General features: G+C 43.3%; 1 protein-coding gene across 1 annotated transcript in view; it reads left to right on the top strand.

Annotated features, from left to right (window-relative positions):
- LOC118882896 (guanylate cyclase 2G-like) overlaps positions 1–12,803 on the top strand; it is a 39,952-nt gene extending 27,149 nt beyond the window's left edge. Inside the window, 9 exon segments of the mRNA XM_036829273.1 lie at positions 3,975–4,154; positions 5,616–5,756; positions 6,661–6,853; positions 8,615–8,657; positions 8,660–8,788; positions 9,956–10,054; positions 11,326–11,413; positions 12,497–12,500; positions 12,699–12,803. Coding sequence (XP_036685168.1) covers positions 3,975–4,154; positions 5,616–5,756; positions 6,661–6,853; positions 8,615–8,657; positions 8,660–8,788; positions 9,956–10,054; positions 11,326–11,413; positions 12,497–12,500; positions 12,699–12,803 — 982 coding nt within the window.
- Positions 12,804–16,809: the final 4,006 nt, after the last annotated feature.

Below are 16,809 nucleotides of genomic sequence, written 5' to 3' on the forward strand. Positions count from 1 at the left end.
TTGCCTCTTCCGAGGTCGCTGCCCCAGCGTCCCTGGGTTTGTGGCCATGTAGGTCTATGTAGAACCATCTTCACATTGCTGCCTTCTCTGTATAGATCTTTTCTGTATGTCTCCCATGAGGACGCTTGTCCTTGGATTAGGACCCACCCAGATAACCCAAGAAGATCTCCTCAACCTGAGATAATTATATTTGCAAAGACCCTTTTTTTCAAATGAGGTCACGTTCACAGATCCTGCAGATTAGGACATGGACATATCTCTTTGGGGACCATTCAGCCCACTGCACCCTTCTAATCCTGCCTCCCATGCCTTGCTCCTCTCAGTCACACTGGCCACCTCTATGTGCCTCCAAAGTGCCAGACACACTCCCACCCCAGAGCCTTTGCACATGCTGTGCCCTCTCTCTGGGCATCTCTTACCTCATATTCGTATATGTAAATTTGCCTCATTCTTTCTTAAGGACTACAAAATTTGTCATTGTAAGGCTATGTCATATATTATCAATTGATAGACATTTCTGTGACTGTTTTCCATTTTTTGCAGTTCCAAATTGCTGCGATGAGCAGTCTTGTATCTTTGTGGGCATGTGTGAATGTTTCTTCAGGATAGATTTCTGTTCATGAAATTGAAGAGGTAAATGTATTTTAAACATATTTAAAATTTTTGATAAATGGTGTCCAATTTTCTACTTACAAAGGATATACTCAGGTTTGGTTTTTTTGGTTTTTTGGCCAGGTTGTCTCTTAACACATTCCATGAGGGAATTAAGGGCAAAAGCAATGGGAGGTGAAGCAAAATTTGATCAAAATTGATAAGAAAATGTATAGCAGCTGTAACCCCCTGGCACTTTTATTTTCCGCTTTGGCTGCACATTGGAATTTCCTGGGAAACTTTAAAAACTGCTGAGGCCTGGATCTCAGACTCAAGAGAATCTGATGTCACTGGTTTGGGGTATGGCCTGGGCATCCGGGTTTTTAAAGTTCCCCAGGTGATTCTAACATACAGTTCAGGTTGAGAACCACTATCTTGGAGGGAGGAGAGGGATGTGTGTGTGTGTGTGTGTGTGTGTGTGTGTGTGTGTATGTGTGTGTGTGTGTGTGTGTGTATGTAAACCCAGCCCACCTTTCTCTCTTGATTTTTTTCCCATTATTTCTTCTTTATTGCCTTGCCTACGATTTCTAGCCCATCCCCAGTGGCCTATCCCAAGTCTCATCTTTAGATCATCATGCATTCCCTGGAGACTTTTTCAAGTCAGGAGGCTTTCTGAGTGTGCTAGTTGCTTTGAAGCAGATTCTGATTCTAATTTGTTGCTAAAAGAAGCAGACGTGAGACTCATCCTAAAAGGTTAATTTCAAATCCAGGGGCATCTGAATTTGGAACCCAGCAGCGAGACAGATCTTCCCTCCACTGAACCCAGGCAGAAGCCCACCTACACTTGCTAAGCTCGGCTGCCATATGATTGTGCCAGCTGGGGTGGGGAAAGGGTGGGAACGCTGTGGACCGTCAGTATATTTCCCCCTCAGTGTAGTCCTCTGCTCACCAGGGTAAATGAGAGCTGGTCACAGGGGATGATGGGTACACAGGACCACAACCAGGAAGAGTACAATGTGCACCTAATTTATGGAGAAACACACCCTTCCATTAACTTCTCATACACCCCTGCCAACAATCCTGGTGCTGGAAACAGTACGGATTCTCTGCGCACACTAGACCAATGGTTCTCAAACGTTTTAGTGGGCAACAGAATCACCTGGAGGGCTTGTTAAAACAGAATTGCTGGGTCCCATCCTCAGGGCTCCTGACTCAGTAGGTCTGGGGTCAGGCCTGAGAATTTGCTTTTCTATCAAGATCCCAGGTGATGTTGAAGATCCCCAGTCTGCGAAGCACTGGCCTAGCGTGGTCCCTGGACCAGTAGGAGCAGATCATGTGGGAACCTGTTAGAAAATCAAATTTCAGGCCTTACTGCAGACCTTCTGAACTGCAAACTGGGGGTGGGGGTGGGGTGAGGCGTGGGCCTAGGGTCTGTGTATAATTAGCTCCGCAGGTGATTCTGATGCCCACTAACGTTTGAGACTTGATTTCCCCTCTTCCTATACTGTCCTCGTAAGAAAGAGGTCACGATGTGAAATCTTCCCCTGAGGACGGGGGTGTTTGCTCCACCACCTTGAATGGAGAGATATCTACATAAATTATTTGGAATTTATTTCTACAGGTTTGTCTATTCTCTCCTATTTATTTATCCATTCAATTACCTATTATATTTCATTTATGATATTTATATATAATTTATTATATTATATAGCTATTTTATATTTTGAGTTATAATCTAATACTTTATTTATTTCATGGCTCAAATTGTTTTATCTTGGACCATTTAATTTCAGTTGGCTTCTGTGTACTTTGACGTACACCCATTGCAGTGTTTTGTTTTGTGCTTCCTTAGTTTCTGGTAGTATAAGATGCTTTAGCCTCATCTTGTGTTTTCCCTGCTCCAATACTAGAATCAGCTGTGTAAGAAGCCCTGGCTCCTGTATTGGAGAATGAACACCTGGACACTAGATGTGCTTGTTGCTGCTGGGCTGCTGTTGCTTCTAGCCCCCCTCATGGACAGAACAAGATAATAGGTGTGTATATACTAAGCCATATGTATACACACATTCATATCTCTATCTACCCATCTGTATCTGTATTAAGCTAAACATGGGTTCATAGTGACATCTCCAATGTCGTTATCACATGGTTCATTTACTTTAGTCTCTGCCCATCACATATCCATAACCTCCCTTTCCAACAGAGAGAACCCTGGCTCCCACCATCTGCCATCCATTTACTTATTTGTTCAATCCCAGTATTTGCGTACAGTAGTTTCAGAGTTCTTCATCTGTACCCCCCTGAGAGGCAATTCTACCAACTGGAGTATAGTGGTTTTGAGTAGTTCCTTTTGACTTTAGTCTCACCGTCTCTAGTTGTTTCAGAAGTTACTTACGTCGGCATTTTACCCCCATCCCCTTCGATGAGATTAGGTCACACATTTGTAAAACAGATTCTTTTGTCACAGTCTGCATTCTGTCTTGCAGTTGTCCAGTCTCCCAACTTATATTTTTTTAATTTGCTTTCTTTAAGGTTCACTCTTTGTGTTGTAAAGTCCTATGGCTTTTGGCAAATATGTAGTGCCATGATCCACCAATGCGATATCGTGCAGAATAATTTTATGACCCTAAAAAAATCCCCGGTGCTTCCCCTAATCAACTTCTTCTCCTCCCCAAACTCCTGGCAGCCTCTGAGCTATTTTCTGCCTCCATAATTTTGCCTTTCCTAGAATGTCATATAAACAGAATCATACAGTATGCAGCCTTTTCAGACTGGCTTCTTATACTTAGTAATACATTTAAGATTCATTCATTTTGTTACACCACAGTGTTTTTTTTTACCAAAACACATATACATTGTTCTCAAAATATTATTTCCTCCACAAAACCTGGTTAAGCAGAATGTTTAATAAATGTCAGTAGAAGCCAATGAGGAAGTGAAAGAAAGTAGGTTTACAAAGTGGGACACAAAGGTGGGACATAGTAGTTAACATTTATTGTTTGTTAAAATAACTTTTATGTAACATTTTATATGGAATGCAAATTGCGTAAAGCATACTTTGCAGATTTCTAATACCAAATGCTTATACACTTCTGAAATCACATGGAGATATGCTTCATTTCAATAAAAGTTCTATTAGAAAAAAATCTTAATCAAAAAACAGATTAATTAGGGTGTGCTTATGTGTTTTACATTAGGAGTCCTCATTTTCCAGGAGGATTCCTAATATTTCTTGTAAAATATTCAGATTTCTCTGAAATTCTAATCTGTTCAGCTTACTTAAAAACTCAATTTACAAATTTAAAAACATGTCTGTTTAAAGTGAAGTGTACTAAATTGCACAAAGCTCAGACATTTAGCTACCTAAATCCCAAGTGGATTTCAGAAATCATCAGCCGGATCAAGGACCCCAGGGCATCAGTGCCACTTCGACCTTCCCTGTCAGAAGAGAAGGGAAATGAAAAGATGGTGGTCATGGTGAAGGCATGTTGGGATGAATCTCCAGAGAAAAGGCCCACTTTCCCTTCCATCAAGAAAATGTTATAGGAAGCCAGTCCCAGAGGGTGAGTTAGATGTGCAGCAGACGTTTTCTCCTAATTATTTAACCATTAGAATTTTAAAACTATATGACTATGATTGCTTCTGTGTGCTTCTCTCCCTCCCTCCCTCCCTTCTTCCCTTCCTCCCTCCCTCTCTCCTTCCCTTCTTTCCTCCCTCCCTCTCTCCTTCCCTTCTTTCCTCCCTCCCTCTCTCCCTCCCTTCCTTCATTCCTTCCTTCCCTTTCTTCTTTCATCATATACTCACTCAGTGCCTACCATACACAAAGCACTGTGCTACATGCTGGTTGAAGTCGAGTGGTAAAAATTCTTCCTTTATTTCATAAATGATACAAAAATGGATCAGACATTAGTGCTTTCGTTGCCCTCCTTTGTCCATTCCAGATACCCCTTATCAATCAAGGCTCTTGTTCCCAAGGAATTTTGATGTGGCCTCGGAATCTTTTTCAAACCAACATTCCAGGGGTTATGACTAATCCATTGGGATTGGACTGTGGGAAAAAATTATTCACGAACCTTAGAGTAGGCTATTGATTTAAATTATTCATGCCTCTTGAACAATTTTCTGAGTAGTAGCTTCACATCAGGATAAATGGTGTCATCTTTTGACCCATTGAATGTAAGAAGGCACAGCCATTTAGACGTAGCTTGAGTTGATAGAAGGCCCGGGCTGGGAGTCAGGCATCTCCTCTTAATTTGTCCATTTCACTGTACATTCTTAACACAACAGCCCTGTATTCTGCATTTTCCACATCCAAATAGTTTTAAATAGTAGGTCTCAGGTCAGTCAATACTTTTTACTTAGAAAATAGGGTCCCCAATGTTAAGGTAAGAAGTCCATTTCCTATGTGAGCCTCAGTCTCCTCATCTAAAAGATGAGAAACTTAAACGATTTCTCTGAAGACTCTTCTAAAACAAGAGCCTATAGGATCTAGAAATTCCCCTTACATCTGTCATCTGAAAAGAAAACATCTGGTGTTGCCGTCTGAAAAGAAAACATCTGGTGTTGCTGTCTGAAAAGAAGAGAATGACCCATCCTGAAATGTACATTTCTGCATGACGATGACGATTGGCATGGAGCATGTTGGGAAGTGGGGGTGATGGGGAGGGCAGTGAAGGCTACTGTTTGTTGAGTGCCCACTGGGTACCAGACACAGCCTTAGTACTCATTATCTCCCTGAATCTACAGAATGACCCGGTGAGGTATGTATTATTATCCTCATTTCCCAGATGAAGAAACTGAGGCTCACAGGGTGCAGCTCAAGATCACAGGGCTGGTAAAGGACAGGCTCTGTCCTGCCAGGCGGCCTTTTGGCCATTGTCATTTCACTGCTGTCCATTGGCAACCCTTAAGTAGGAAACCTTAAGGGTGAGACATGTTGTCTTGGAATGTATACTTGGATGTTGTGCTCCACTGTGGCCCTAAAGTTCTTGGAAAGAGACTTAAATCTCTGGGTTCTTTTAAAGCCACGTGAATGTACTAGACAGTGTGGTGAGCAAGCTGAAAGTGTACAACAGTCACCTGGAGGAGGTGGTAGAAGAGAGGACCAACTAGTTGATGGCCAAGAAGAGGAAAGTGGATCAGCTTCTGTCCACAATGCTGCCCAGGTATTCCAAAGTAGTAGGGGCCTTGGCAAAAGAACCAGGAAGCAACACGATCGCTATTTAAGGAGACCCCACATGGAGAGACTATTTCCTGTGTTCTTTTTCTAAGAGAATGTTAGGCTCTTCTAAAATGCGTCAAGCATTTTGTGTGTAATTTGGTACACCTTGTAAAGGGAGTTAGAGGCAAGGCCCTGGAATCCACAGGAATTAGAGAATGCAGGTCTGTAAAAGATGGAATATAGGGGATGCAGCAAGAGGAAGGGACCACTAGATGGCGCTCTAGTTCCAGGAGTCCAATTAATTACTACCCTCAGTATATTCAGATTCTACGTCTGCCCAAATGCTTTGCACAGTACAATAGGCACCAATAACTTCAGATTCAAAACTTGCTTATTTTTGGCTCTGTTATCACCTGTGAACTCTCTAAACACTTAGCAGAGCATCTGCTGTTAAAATTCCGGCACCCTTCTATGTGTCTTGACCAAGAAATGGGGTTGGGGATTTGAATGCGTCAATGTGAGATTGGTTGATAGAAGCAGAAGTGTTAATTTGTGGATCGATGAATGTTTACATTTGCTTCCACATCTGCAGACTGAGTCTTTAAAATCAAATTCTATAACCAATAGGGGCAAATGAAATTCCCTCAGGGAGAAAATCTTTTTGAAAAGGCATTTATGTGAACTGCTTCTCACCCCTCCCTGAATTTATACCCACCAATTCAAATATCTCTTTAGAGAAAATGCAGGCAGAGAAATGGGTGTCAAAAGAATCCCTCTAGATGATGGATTTTTGTTACCCCAAAATCTAACCCACCGAAGAAAAAGCTCTACCAGGGAGACTTTGTAGGCGTCTATAGGAGACAAGATGAATGATACTGTTCAAAAACGATCCTATTCTGTGGTTTCAGGTTCATCGTAGAACAGTGCATAGCTGGAAGAGCCGTGGAACCAGAGCATTTTGAGTCCATGACAATCTTTTTCTCTGACATTGTTGGATTCACACAACTCTGTTCTCTCAGCTCCCTGCTGCAACTTGTGCAGCTCCTTGATGACCTGTACAGTTTATTTGATCACATCATTGAAACTTATGATGTGTATAAGGTGAGATGCCTGGTTCCTGGGTTGTGGAGACACACATGACCCTTGTAGGCTGTCTCCGGGCATGAGTGAGGATTAATCCAGCCCTAGACCTCAGCCAGGAGGAAGGCTCTATTTCAGGCTGGCAGTCTATCTCAATTCATGGCAGAAACTCAATATTTGATTCCTGTTTGTTTTCTTGGAAAAGGGCTTGATTCATCACAGATGTAGGTGCTTGTCAAGAATCATCAGTTGTTCCCTCTGTTTCCTTCCATTATTTTATCTCACAGTAAACACATTTCTAAAACAGGCATTGACCTTCTTCTGGCTAATTCCTCCAGTTCCCTCCTGAATATATTTTTTCCACATTCAGAGAGGTTCACATTTACTCTCCTTTAAAGATTGTCTTTGGATCTGGCGTGAGTCTCACTTCTGTTACTGTGATCCTTAGCAATTCAGGTGCAGATAGACCCCCAAGCTTAGACTATCAGACTCACGGCTAAAGGTCAGACAGCAACCACCCGCCTAGTGCTACACTGGGGATGTATGAACAGGGTCACCTAGAGTGAAAAATGAATTTTGCAGGGGAGGAGAACAAAATAATAATTTGGCTTCATTCACTGGTGGTGATCATGAGGCCACTTCATGTGTTTTCTGACTGTTCAGATGGGGCCAGATCATGACTCCAAGATGCCCATGTTCACATATACCTGGTGGGCAGCCACTAGTTCACCAGCTCTGACCGTGATCTCAGGGCTCTGCATGTGGTCCTGGAATCGGGAAGACTTGGGACAGTGTAATCATGTCCCCTGGCAACACATCCTCAATGGTTATCCCCCCAAGTTCCTCAAAGTTGTTGCCTCTGTTCAAGAGCAGAAGGAAGGATGGTACAGATAATCACAAAGATCAGATCACATTCAGCCAACAAAAATGGAAGCCGTGCTGCTTAGACGAGCCTCCTCTGGGATTTCCTCTTAGTGTTTTCTTCTTAGCTACGTTTTGCGTGAACTAATGCTAAAGTCAGTTTATATTGCTAAGGGATGTGCCCATGGTGGGGAGAGGTAGCCTAGAAGCAGTTAGACTTGTGTACTTGTTGGCTTTGGGTAATTTTAGGGTCACCAGGAAGCAGACGTGGTCTGATTGCCTGGCTAAGGCCTGAAATTCCACGTTTTCCATATCATCTTTGGATTCTGCTGAAAAGCAAATGTATCTGGAAGGGGCTATAACTTTATGCTTACACTTGTCATTTATTCTCTGTTGTGAATGAAGGATCTGAAAGATGATTTCATTAGGAGGATTGGGGAAAAAGAGGACAGATCAGGCAGGTACATACATTTATACATATTTTGTATAATATAAGCATATGTATAATTGTATCTAAGAGCCCTTGCGTGGAGTGAAGACAGTTCAGCTTGGATAAGATGGATTGCACTTGATGGATCCATGTGACCCTTCAAGATCTACTCCATCAGTATATTGCTGCCTGTCTAACTGGTTTTGAACTAGGGTTGGGGAAATATAATCACCAGCACTCTCAGATTTCAGAGAAGAAAGCAGAGACTGTGGGGAAGAGGGTGAGGGAAGGAAGGCTTTGTAGGAGGCAGGACAAGAGTAGGAACTTGAGGAAATGCTGGGACTTGGATGGAATGAAGGTCAGGGAGTACGACCCTTCAAAGGATGGGGCCTCAAACAGGATCAGTCATAAGGGGCCTTGTCTCTGACCCCGCCGTCACCCCCAGCCTCCCTCATGACGAACACAAGGCCACTTTCTTGCTTTATTTTCAGGTTGAAACCATTGGAGATGCATACATGGTGTCTAGCGGACTTCCCATCGGAATGGTACCCAAAACGTGGACGAGATTGCCACGATGTCCTTGCACTTCCTCAGTGCCACCATCCACTTCCAGATTGGGCACATGCCTGAGGAAAAGCTTAAGCTCTGGATTGGCCTCCACACAGGTAGACAGCACTAAGGGCAGGTGGCCTTGTGGTCCAGATACAGCAGCAGGTAGTTCTAAATTCACACCCTAGGTCTGAGGCTTAATTTAGGAACCCTGAAATCAAATGGTCGCATCTGCAGGGGAAAGAAAAGATTGAATTCTCTTTGCACGTGTATTTCTAGTTAGTCAGATTGCTTGATAACAACAAGGACAAACAAAGACTCCAAGGTGTTGAACCCAAATTAGGAGGAGCCCCCAAACCAGGACAGTTATTTTGGGCTGCTTTCCCTTCATGCCTCTGCATCAAATGCCCTTTGATCTGTTCTGTTTTTTTCAAACTCATGGGCTTGTGACTTGTGCGGAAGTGACCTGTACTTGGTTTAATGCCATTCTGTTACTGTCTTGAAATTCTTGATAATTTTTGAATGGAAGATCCCTTATTGTCATTTGAGACTGGGCCCTGCAGATTATGTAGCCAGACCTGCTCCTACTTATTCTCCACAGCTTAACTAAAATAAAACCTGACTCCTAACCAGGATGAATTACTCCCATGTCTGTGCCACTGATGCTTTGTTTACATCTCCAGTGCATGAATAACACTGTCATTAATTTCTGTCTTAGTCAGTTTGGTTGTTGTAACAAACTACCTTAGACTGGGTGGCTTAAACAGCACACATTTATGACAGTTCTGGGGGCTGGAAAGCCTAAGGTCAGGATTCTACTATGGTGGATTCTGGGGAAGCCCTCTTCCCAGCTTGCAGAGGGCTGCCTTCTGGCTACGTCCTCACGGTGGAGGAAGAGAGAGAGCTCTCGCGTCTCTCTCTTCTTATAAGGGCCCTGATCCCATCATAAGAGCCCTCCCTCTCACGACCTCCTCTAAACCTAATTACCACCTAAAGGCCCCATCTCCTAATACCATCATATTGAGGTTAGAGCTTCAACATGTGAATTGGGGTGGGACACACGAACATTCAACCCATAACAGTTGATTATGTTGCTTTCCACCAAAAGTCTGTGGGTTCTGTAGTTTGCCTCGTTGTAAACCCTGAGGTCTATTTCAAGCTTTGCCCCCAGAGGGTAGTTCACGGATATTTATTGAATTGCTTTTGTTGAACTGATTTGCACGGTGGAGTCCCACACTTGGGAAATGCAGACTGGTCATGCCCCTCTGTCCTTCCCTTTGCAGGTCCCATGGTGGCTGGCGTGGTAGGAATCACCATGCCCAGATACTGTCTGTTTGGAGACACTGTGAACATGGCATCCAGAATGGAAAGTAGCAGTTTGCGTGGGTATCGTTTACAGCACTTTGCAAACACACGATCGCTGCCCCTCCGGTCCCCTATCTTTAACCAGAGAGTATTTTTAGAAGACCCATTTGCATTTTGTCTACTCTTTTCCATCTGGAGGATAAGATCATTATCCACTTCAGACAACACTGGTCACAAGCTTTGTAGCTGGGTTTTTGCACTGTGCTCTCGATGGAGCCACGTAAACACACATGACATCTCCTTCCAAGACTTTCCATCCTAAACAGTCAGGTACACATATAGTAAGATCATTTAAATGAGGAGCAGGAGTTGGCAAACTTTTTCTGAACAGGGCCAGACCATAAATATTTTAGGCTTTGGGGGCTATAGTCTCTGCTGCAACTATGTAACTGCTGTTGTTGTGTGAAAGCAGCAATTTGCAACATGTAAATGTTGGGTGTGTTTATGTTCCAATAAAACTTTATTTTGCAAACACAGGTGGTGGGCAGGATTTGGCCTGTAGGTAGTAATGTGCCAACCGTGCTGTATAGTTTTGGCGATGCCAAAGAAATCTATGGCCAGGAACTCCCAGGGACATCAAATTCTTTTGCATTACAATAATTTTATTGTATTGATTATTACTAGACACATATATGCCATTTATCAGCTGAGACATTTATCAGCTGGAAAAAATAATTACTCAGTGATTTAAGTTTTGAAAAGTTTCGGTTAACATTCTTTTGAATTTGTAAATCTTCCACAGTATATAAAAACACACAAAAAATCTTTTCCCCTCTGATTACTTTGTTGTCTAAGTTAATCAACTGAGTCTCAAATCCAGATTTAAACGTCTCTCTTAGCTTGTAAGTAAAGAGTTGAAGGACAAAATATGAAGTTAGAAATGCTGATGTAGACTTTAGCTGCAGTTCTGGTTACAAAGGACATTTTCAGTGGTACATTGCAGCTCTGGTATTATCCCAGGGAGCCTGAGGACCCCAGCTGCCCTCATCCATCAGGAACACCAACTTGCATATGGACCCAGTTCTGTCTTCTGTTTCTAAACTGAATGTATTAAAGCTTGAGCGACACCCAGCAGCACCTGAGCAATGCCTGGATGTTTGGGGGTCCCAGTCCACGTGTCCTAGACGTGAGAGAGGTTGCCTGTGATTTGCTTAGTGAGAGGTGCTGGCGGTCCAAGAACTTGAGCCGTGTGTGTAGCGTTCCCTCCCCACAGCAGCCCTTGCCCCACTGACATCCATATGAAATTCACAACCAAGGTGATGACTAGGGTAAAACTGGTTTCTGCCAGCTCTCCTGATTCAGGTCTCTCACAGCACTGCAGGCGCCCTGCTGGCGTTGGGAGGGTGTGATTTGCAAAAGACTGCATTCCAGTCAAGGTAAGACCAGACCAAATGCGTGCCCACCCCACCACCCCACCCCATTTGGGTCCCTGAAGGAGATATTGAGGAACTTAGATGGGATGAGTGAATCTCCATGCCGTGGTTCATGGAGACCACGAAGGTCCATGTGGAGGCTCTCATGACTGTGAGGTTATCTTCCTCCAAAGAGGACTGTACAATTCCCTTAAATGGTCAAACATGGAATCTGTGACTTTGGCTCCAACCTAGACCAACCTCTTGTGTGATGCCTCCTTTCTCTTTGCTACACTGGTCTCCTGGCTTCTGCTTGAACACCCCAGTCTAGTCTCCCACAAAAGCAACAGCAAATATAAGCCCAGGAATTATAATGTCCACATTCTTCTATTTCCCTTCTCCTGAGTCTAAAGTGCCCAGGTGGAGGGGATGGAAGCCCATTGGTTTGGGGGCACTTGGACCTCATCTCTACACATTTAAATATCTCTTCCCTTTCTCTCTGCCTTCCTTTCCATCCTGGCTCCCTGTCCATCACTGAAACGTACCATGATACCGTCTCCTCTTTCTGATAAGCATTGCCCTTTCTGGGGGTGGTGGTGGTACTCCGCTTGAGATGTTCTCAAGAGCATCTTGGAGATGTTCACAGTGGGAGTGGTGGGCGGTTACTATGACATTGGGAATTTGAGTGGGTGTCAGGGTCCAGGGAAAGAAGTGAAAGGGAGGAGGTACCTTCAATTCCACAGTTTGCTAAGTCTGGCTCTGGCATGATGTATTTCATCAACGGACTTCAGGTAAGAGGAAGATTTTTCTAGATGTCAGCAGTGTAGACCTAGCTTTGAATCCTGTCCCACTTGTTCCTAGCTGTCTCATTTGGGGGCTTAGTTTTATCATCTGTAAAATGGGAATGGTGATAATACTGCTCTCAAAGGGTGGCTGTGAGGATTAGTTGTGAACCTGTATGTGAGGTGTTTCACTTGGTGTGCTACACATAGTAAGAGGTCAGTAGATTTTATTATTATTTTAAAAAGATTTTCTTTGCAACGGACTTTAGCCTCCACTGGCCCTCACCCCATAGACCATCGCTGACTGTCCATCTAGGCTGATCAGCAAAGTCCAAGGATATGACCACGATTTCATCTACAATGAAGCTTTTCCCTCACCAAGGCAGCTCCTGCCTTATTGCAGTTCTGGCTACAAACAACGTTCTCAGGAAGCGAGTAAGGGCGACCTGAGTTGTCTGCTGAGGGACCACACTTGACAGGCAAGCTCTCCTGTTCCGTGATTCATCAGCCTCCTTTGATTCCCACAGGGCAAAGGAGAACAAACAACCTTCTGGTTGAAGGGCAAAGAAGGCTTCACTATTCCACTCCCCGAATTTCCTGAGGATGAAGCTAAAGTCCCAGAGATCTTCTGAGGTGAGTATTTTCTTCAAAGGTGTTTGTGGCGTCCCAGGAAAGTCCACGGGGTGTCTTAAATATCCCATTCAGGGGTTGTAGTTCCGGGGTATTGAGTCAGTCTCCCAGTAGGGGGAGCCATCTAGCTGGGCTCCTCCGTCCACCCTGGAGTCCTGTGGCCTAGAGCAAAGGTGGAGACGGATGAGCTGGATACAGTGAACTCATTTCCTGGGAGACCAGGGCTGCCGCTCCCAGACCGGCCAGTGAGCCTGCCTCCCTGCCAGAGGTTTCCAGCCCATTAGCTTGCGAATTTGCAGTGAATCCAATTTCACTCTGGGAAAGGGGAAAGCTGGAGAATGAAGCCTGGGGCCAGGGACCTGCCTTTCTTTGCAAACTGCCTGCTCCCTAACCTTTAGTGTTTATTATCTTTATCAGCTAATCGGCCTGCAAGGACATAGAAGCCCACAGCAGAAGGCATCTCAGGAATGTTTTCAGGGGCTAAAGCTCTAACTGAGGGGTGAATCGCTGAAATCCAGCAGGTTCAGGCCGTCCCAGGCAGGCAGAACCCCTGCAGTCAGTGGCTGGAAGGCCTGGCCCTGAGCTCTCACTTCCTGTGAGCACTGCAGCTTCCAAATGGATCATGTCCCATTCTCAATTTATTGCTTAATTTCTTTCTTATCCATCCGCAGGACTCTTCTTCTGCCCAGAGATGGGCAGCTGAATTCTAGGAACTTCACAGACTCCATTTTCTATGACACGATTCCATTTTCATCTTATTTATGTATTTATTTTTGGCTGCATTTGGGTCTTCGTTACTGTGTGCAGGCTTTCTCTATTTGTGGCGAGCGGGGGCTACTCTTCATTGAGGTGCACGGGCTTCTCATTGCGGTGGCTTCTCTTGTTGCGGAGCATGAGCTCTAGGTGCGTGGGCTTTGGTAGTTGTGGCATGTGGGCTCAGTAGTTGTGGCTCACGGGCTCTAGAGCGCAGGCTCAGTAGTTGTGGCGCACGGGCTTAGTTTCTCCATGGCATGTGGAATCTTCCCAGACCAGGGCTCGAACCCGTGTCCCCTGCATTGGCAGGCAGATTCTTAACCGCTGGACCACCAGGGAAGTCCCAAGGATTGAGAGCTTTTGACTGATGCTCGGAAGGAGGGAAGGTAGAGGCATTTTTATGAAGGGACGGGGGAGTTACCTTAGCATGGAGACAGTGGGCCAAAAGTTATCTTCTCATGCCTCATATCTTCTTCCCTTATTTGGGATCAGGGCTTCTGGGTGCTAAGCACTTTGTTCCATTATGAAAGGGAACAAGGCAACTTCTGCTATGGGGTCTCTTAGAGAGATTGGCCAGTTCCCACCGACCTATCCATCTCTCCATCCATCCATCCATCCATGCATCTTTATGAACATTTCATTAATTCAAAGAGCATTTATTGAGTACTTACTCTGTGCCAGGTACCACATTGGGGGACACAAGAAAATATGAAACTTTCTATGATCTTTAGTTCTCAGTTTAGCTGGGGAGAGGAAACATAGTAGTAATGCAACATATTGAGGACTAACAGGTATGTACAAAAGAGCAGAAGTAACTGAGAAATCCAGTACTGTTACATTGAAAGAGAATTAGAAAATAACACACAGATGTAGGGATGGGGTGGGATATGACAATCAACTATCATTATCCCATCTTTGTATCTGTACGGAGTGTGTGTGTTTGTGCCCTTCCAGCCCTAGCCCACATGCTTACACAGTTATGTTCATATAATAAAAACTTTGTTACTTCTGCCTTTTTCATCAAACATTGTAACATAAACATCTGGCATCCAGTCACACCCATGCACATAGAACATATATACACATGTGCCTACATATAAACATTCACACACACATGCGCATATATACATACACATGTACGCACATATACATATATACATGCACATATACACGTATACTGAGTATATACAGACAGCAATCTCTCTATATCTATCTCTCTACAGCTATAGCTATAGCTGTATCTATCAATTGGTAGAGATTTATGTGCCTGTGTATACTCAGTATATATGTGTGTGTATATATCCATGTCTCTCTATATATTTTGTTTGAATTACTCAAGTTTAGAGAGAGAGAGAGAGAGACAGAGAGAAGATGTCTTTAGCGTTCATAATTAGGAATTTTGATAAGAGCACTTTCCTAAAATCTATATTCAGGGTTTTTTTCTATGTCAACCAAGGATACCTAAGGGAGAAAGTACCCTTTCCTCCTTCTCTAAATGTCTGTTTTATATTTAGCACTAATGGGAATTTGCAAGAGAGATTGTTTGGAGAGTGACTTTCTCTTAATTCCTTAGTAGAGAAGTTGTGAGACATGAAACATGCAACCAAACATCATGGGGCTGTTAACTCTGAGTTGAAGCACATGCCGTTGCTGGTGACAGACATGAGGGCCTTAGAGACAGGGGTGACCACAAAAACTTTTCCCCCAGACATTAATCATACAAAATGGCTCTGCCTCCTTGCCGAGGAACACAATACTGGAATTTTTGAAATGCAATTGTAGGATAAAATGATTGAAAGCCTGTGAAATATATGTGAATTTAAGAAGCTCTAGTTGTAGAAACCAGTGGGAGGGTTGAAGAATTGGCTACCAACATGATATATTTACACTGTAAGCTATCGTCATAGATTATTTATTTTAAGGCATTTTATTTATTCCATAGCACCACCAAGAGATACAAGATCATTAAACATTATGATAAAAACAAAGCAAAACTAACACAACATTGTTTTACTCTGACAGCCAAGGATTTATGATTATGGCTGTGAGTATGCTATTTAAGAGTTTTTGACTAGAACCAATGAAATACGTCTTCTGTCCTTCCTGACTACAAAAATTCTGAATTTATAGGAAGAAGAGATCCCAAACTGGTTGGAGCACCAGCTTTGAGACCAGTTTCAGCTACAAGTCATTTTAATCTAGCCTATTGCTAAACATGCACTCTGTGTCTCCAGAGATTTGAGAACTAGCTTAATTTCTGAGTTCATTAACACAGTTGTAAAAGAACCATCAAACTACAGATCTCAAAACTTCTCAAATACATTAAATACAGAGATACAAACTGACGTGTTTTCCAATGATAAGCCCGCTAATTGAGTCTATACAAGACAAAGAACAGAATTTAAAGCTCAGGCTTTTCCTAGCACATCTCAGCTTCTAGCCTCAAACCGGGGTCCTCAGTGCATTTTCAGGGATCTGCCAATTCTCTACCAGGACTGCTTCTTTCCGTTTTTGTTTGCTTGACCGTGTAAATCATTACTCTCAACATATTCTGGATCACTGGGGTGGCAGTGCTCTCAGCATGAGAAACCACGTGATTTCACTGGCCATTTGTCTTCATTTTATTTGCATTTGTGTTTCCGATTTTTTGTTGGTTCCATTCGAATGGTCGTAGGTTACTGAGACAAAAAAAAGATATGGGCTTGAATGTTGAAGTAAAGCCTAAATGAGGTCAGACCATTCTCTACAAATGAAGATTTCTTAGCAGAGCGAATAGAAATAGTGAGAGCCTTGGGCATCACAAGTAGGATGGGGTTGCCAAGCTGCAGAGAACCTGTCGTGGCAGTCCCTCTGAAGCATGTTACAAGCAGCAGTTTCATTTAGGCAATGCCATATTATCATGTTCAATTAATGCTAATGTGAGTTTTACTCTTTTTGTAGCTTGAGTCCTATTCAATTTGTAATTTTCTTTTGATCTTAGACATATATATCAGCTATAAAAATAAGGAGTGTACACCTATATAATGTTTATACATATTTAAGAAAACTTATAATAAAACACCAGTTGGGTTAGCACTCACTGGGGGCTCTCAAGAATCATTTTCCTTTATATTATTCAGGTTTGAGCAAACGAATGTTTTCTACTCTGATTCCCACATCATCATTTGAAAGATTAGAACCCCCGCCTGGTGGCTCAGCTCTGGTCCTCAGATAGGAATTGCACAGCCTCAATGACATAGGCTCCTTCGGCAAAGT

The sequence above is a fragment of the Balaenoptera musculus genome, chromosome 16, assembly GCF_009873245.2.
Source record: "Balaenoptera musculus isolate JJ_BM4_2016_0621 chromosome 16, mBalMus1.pri.v3, whole genome shotgun sequence".
Lineage (NCBI taxonomy): Eukaryota > Metazoa > Chordata > Mammalia > Artiodactyla > Balaenopteridae > Balaenoptera > Balaenoptera musculus.